Here is a 2,500-nt window from a genome sequence, read left to right as displayed (position 1 = left end):
AATCACCTTTCTAAGTAGAACCATAATGACCACTATTGAAATACAGTAGCGCAGTAGGCAAAAACGAGACAGATTAATCCCTAATTAGAATATTTATTATTGTTATCCACTTAAAACATTAAAAAATAGTACATTAACATTAGCACAGTCCTGTGTTTACAGATTACAAACAAACAAAAAAACTTTGTTTAAATTATTGGGCTCTTCTTAGATTTTAACGATCTAGGCGCAAAGTCTAAAGCTCACTGTGTAAAAGCATTAAGGGTGTGTCAAAAGTCCACTTTTGCTATTTTAGGGATGGAAAATACGCTCTGCGCCTGGCCCATAGTCTAACAGGGTTGTGCTGATTCTCTAAATAATTTCTGGGTTGTTTTGAACATAACGTGCATTAAACCAATCAGAGTCAATTGTGTCGCTCCATGGTGCATTTGCTATTTACGTGGCGACTTTATAAGTGTAAACTGAACGCTTCACTAGTGAGAAAACAGTTAAACAGAGCATCTGCAGCACGAGGATAAAGAACGAGCCTCCTCCATTCAGCCTCTTTACTGTACTTTTACTCTTTACTCCTTTACTTTGGTTGAGTAAGGAAACGGTGGAAACTCACTCCACTGAACACATCCATTAGCCTACATATTTAATTCAGTTTGTTAAGATTTGTGTCAAACTATTTCTAAATTCAGTTCTAATCTTCAGCAAAGGAATAAATGAACAATAATAATGAAGTGTGGTCAGAAAACTGTGTTATACCCAGTCACACGTCCTGTTCTGATGCCCCATATGGTGATGCAGACGTCTCCAAAACCCCACAGGTGGACAAATCTACACTTGTGTTTATTAAAACAAATATAAATTACCGTATTTTCTGCACTATATGGCGCACCGGATTATTAGACGCAGTCTCAATTACGGGGTCTAGTTCTGTACTTTACCCATACATAAGGCGCACCGTGTTATAAGGCGCACACTGAAACATACAGTCTACAAAAAAAGGTAATGGAAGCAAAAGAGTTACCATAGTTTAGTTGAACTTTATTGTACTATTTAACAATACACTCACGTTATTTTTTAATCAGTCCTCTCCCACAAATCCATCAAAGTCCTCATCTTCTGTGTCCAAATTGAACAGCTGCGCAGTTTCGCCATTAAACATGCCGTGTTCTATCTCATTGTCGGAGTCAGTCTCGTTGCCGGGTGGCTGTTCAGCAATGATGCCGGCTTTCGCGAAAGCTCGGACAACAGTTAAAGCAGATACCTTAGCCCAGGCATTCACAATTCATTCACATATGGTGGCGTAACTCACCGGGCGAGTAAAAGTGTGTTCGCCGTCTGTCATCTATTGCTCCCGCGCCGCTCGCAACTTCACTTTGAACGCCCTGTTTACACCAATATTCAGCCGTTGGAGTTCTTTTGTTAGTCCTCCCGGAATGACCGCAAGCTCCGTGTTCATTTGCTTCACTTGGTTTTTCACAGTAGCGGTGTGATGGGCGCGCATGGATCACAGATCAATAGGGTCACACAACAACTTTTGTACAGATTTTGGAACCTAGTGCACACATAAGGCGCACTGGATTATTAGGCGCACGGCCATTTTTTGACAAAATTTAAGGCTTTCAGGTACGCCTTATAGTGCGAAAAATACGGTATATAATAAATATAATAAATAATACTGCTAATAATAATGACATTATACAGATGCAGATCGTCATAAATAAATTGAAAAAAGCCATCCACCTCCCACCTCCATTGGCACATAACTAATGTGCTCTGCACTGCACTTTAGAGCAGCTGTTAGTTGGTCAATGAGGCGGTCTATTTTAGTTCCTCAAAATAGCAACGCTCCAACGATGCGCCTTAACACACCTCCTTTATAGATCAGCTCACACACGAGTCCACAAAGCGGCAGAAGTAGATTTGCTATTTAAACAACCTGATGCAAAACGTGAAAATTCCTGTGGTGCTAGTCTGAAAATAGCAACAAATCGCACCAAACACGTCTTGTGCCTGATTGCGCCGGGTGTATGATAGAGCCCTAAATATGATTTTAAAAGTTAATTTAAAATGGCGCTGTTCTTAAAAAGTAAAAAGAAAACTGCTTTACTTAAATGTAACGTCTTATTGTTCACGTCAAATGGTTCAATGTGTTAATTTTCTTTTATTATTTAGCGATTCCTCTGCATACCACTAGAAAGAAGCCTGCATACAGTACCACTTCAGTTTGAGAAGCACAGCACTAGCTTATTCTCTCCAGTGCAATGTAATGTGACAAATCTGTCAAGCAATGACCAATGGATGGACTTTCAGTATTCTTCCAATAGGGTGCGATCAAACGTTTTCAATTACAAGACACACGTCAATCAGTTTGATAACCTGGTAATGACAAACTTACATTAATAAACCCAAAGCACATATTTCAGGGGACTAAAATCAGCTTTTCCTGTTTGTGTAATTGATTCCTGTGACACACACTGACTTTTGTTTTCTGGCAGCAGGCCGGCCG

The 2,500-nt window shown here is 39.8% G+C and overlaps 2 protein-coding genes across 4 annotated transcripts in view; both read left to right on the top strand.

The window, feature by feature from the left end:
* ctsbb (cathepsin Bb) overlaps positions 1-2,500 on the top strand; it is a 245,400-nt gene that overhangs the window by 79,922 nt on the left and 162,978 nt on the right. The gene's annotated exons all lie outside the window — the stretch shown is intronic.
* Positions 1-2,500, top strand: part of LOC130248198 (desmoplakin-B) — a 77,861-nt gene that overhangs the window by 15,065 nt on the left and 60,296 nt on the right. For 2 of the 3 annotated variants that reach the window (XM_056481766.1, XM_056481764.1), the window contains exon 2: positions 2,490-2,500. This exon is cut by the window's right edge and continues 83 nt beyond it. In XM_056481766.1, the coding sequence (XP_056337741.1) occupies positions 2,490-2,500 (11 nt within the window). The remainder of the gene's footprint in view (positions 1-2,489) is intronic. The other variant, XM_056481765.1, reaches the window with a different exon arrangement.

The sequence above is a fragment of the Danio aesculapii genome, chromosome 20 (genome assembly GCF_903798145.1).
Source record: "Danio aesculapii chromosome 20, fDanAes4.1, whole genome shotgun sequence".
Lineage (NCBI taxonomy): Eukaryota > Metazoa > Chordata > Actinopteri > Cypriniformes > Danionidae > Danio > Danio aesculapii.
The sequence above is the reverse complement of the archived record's forward strand: the minus strand, read 5'-3'. Positions and strand labels throughout refer to the sequence as shown.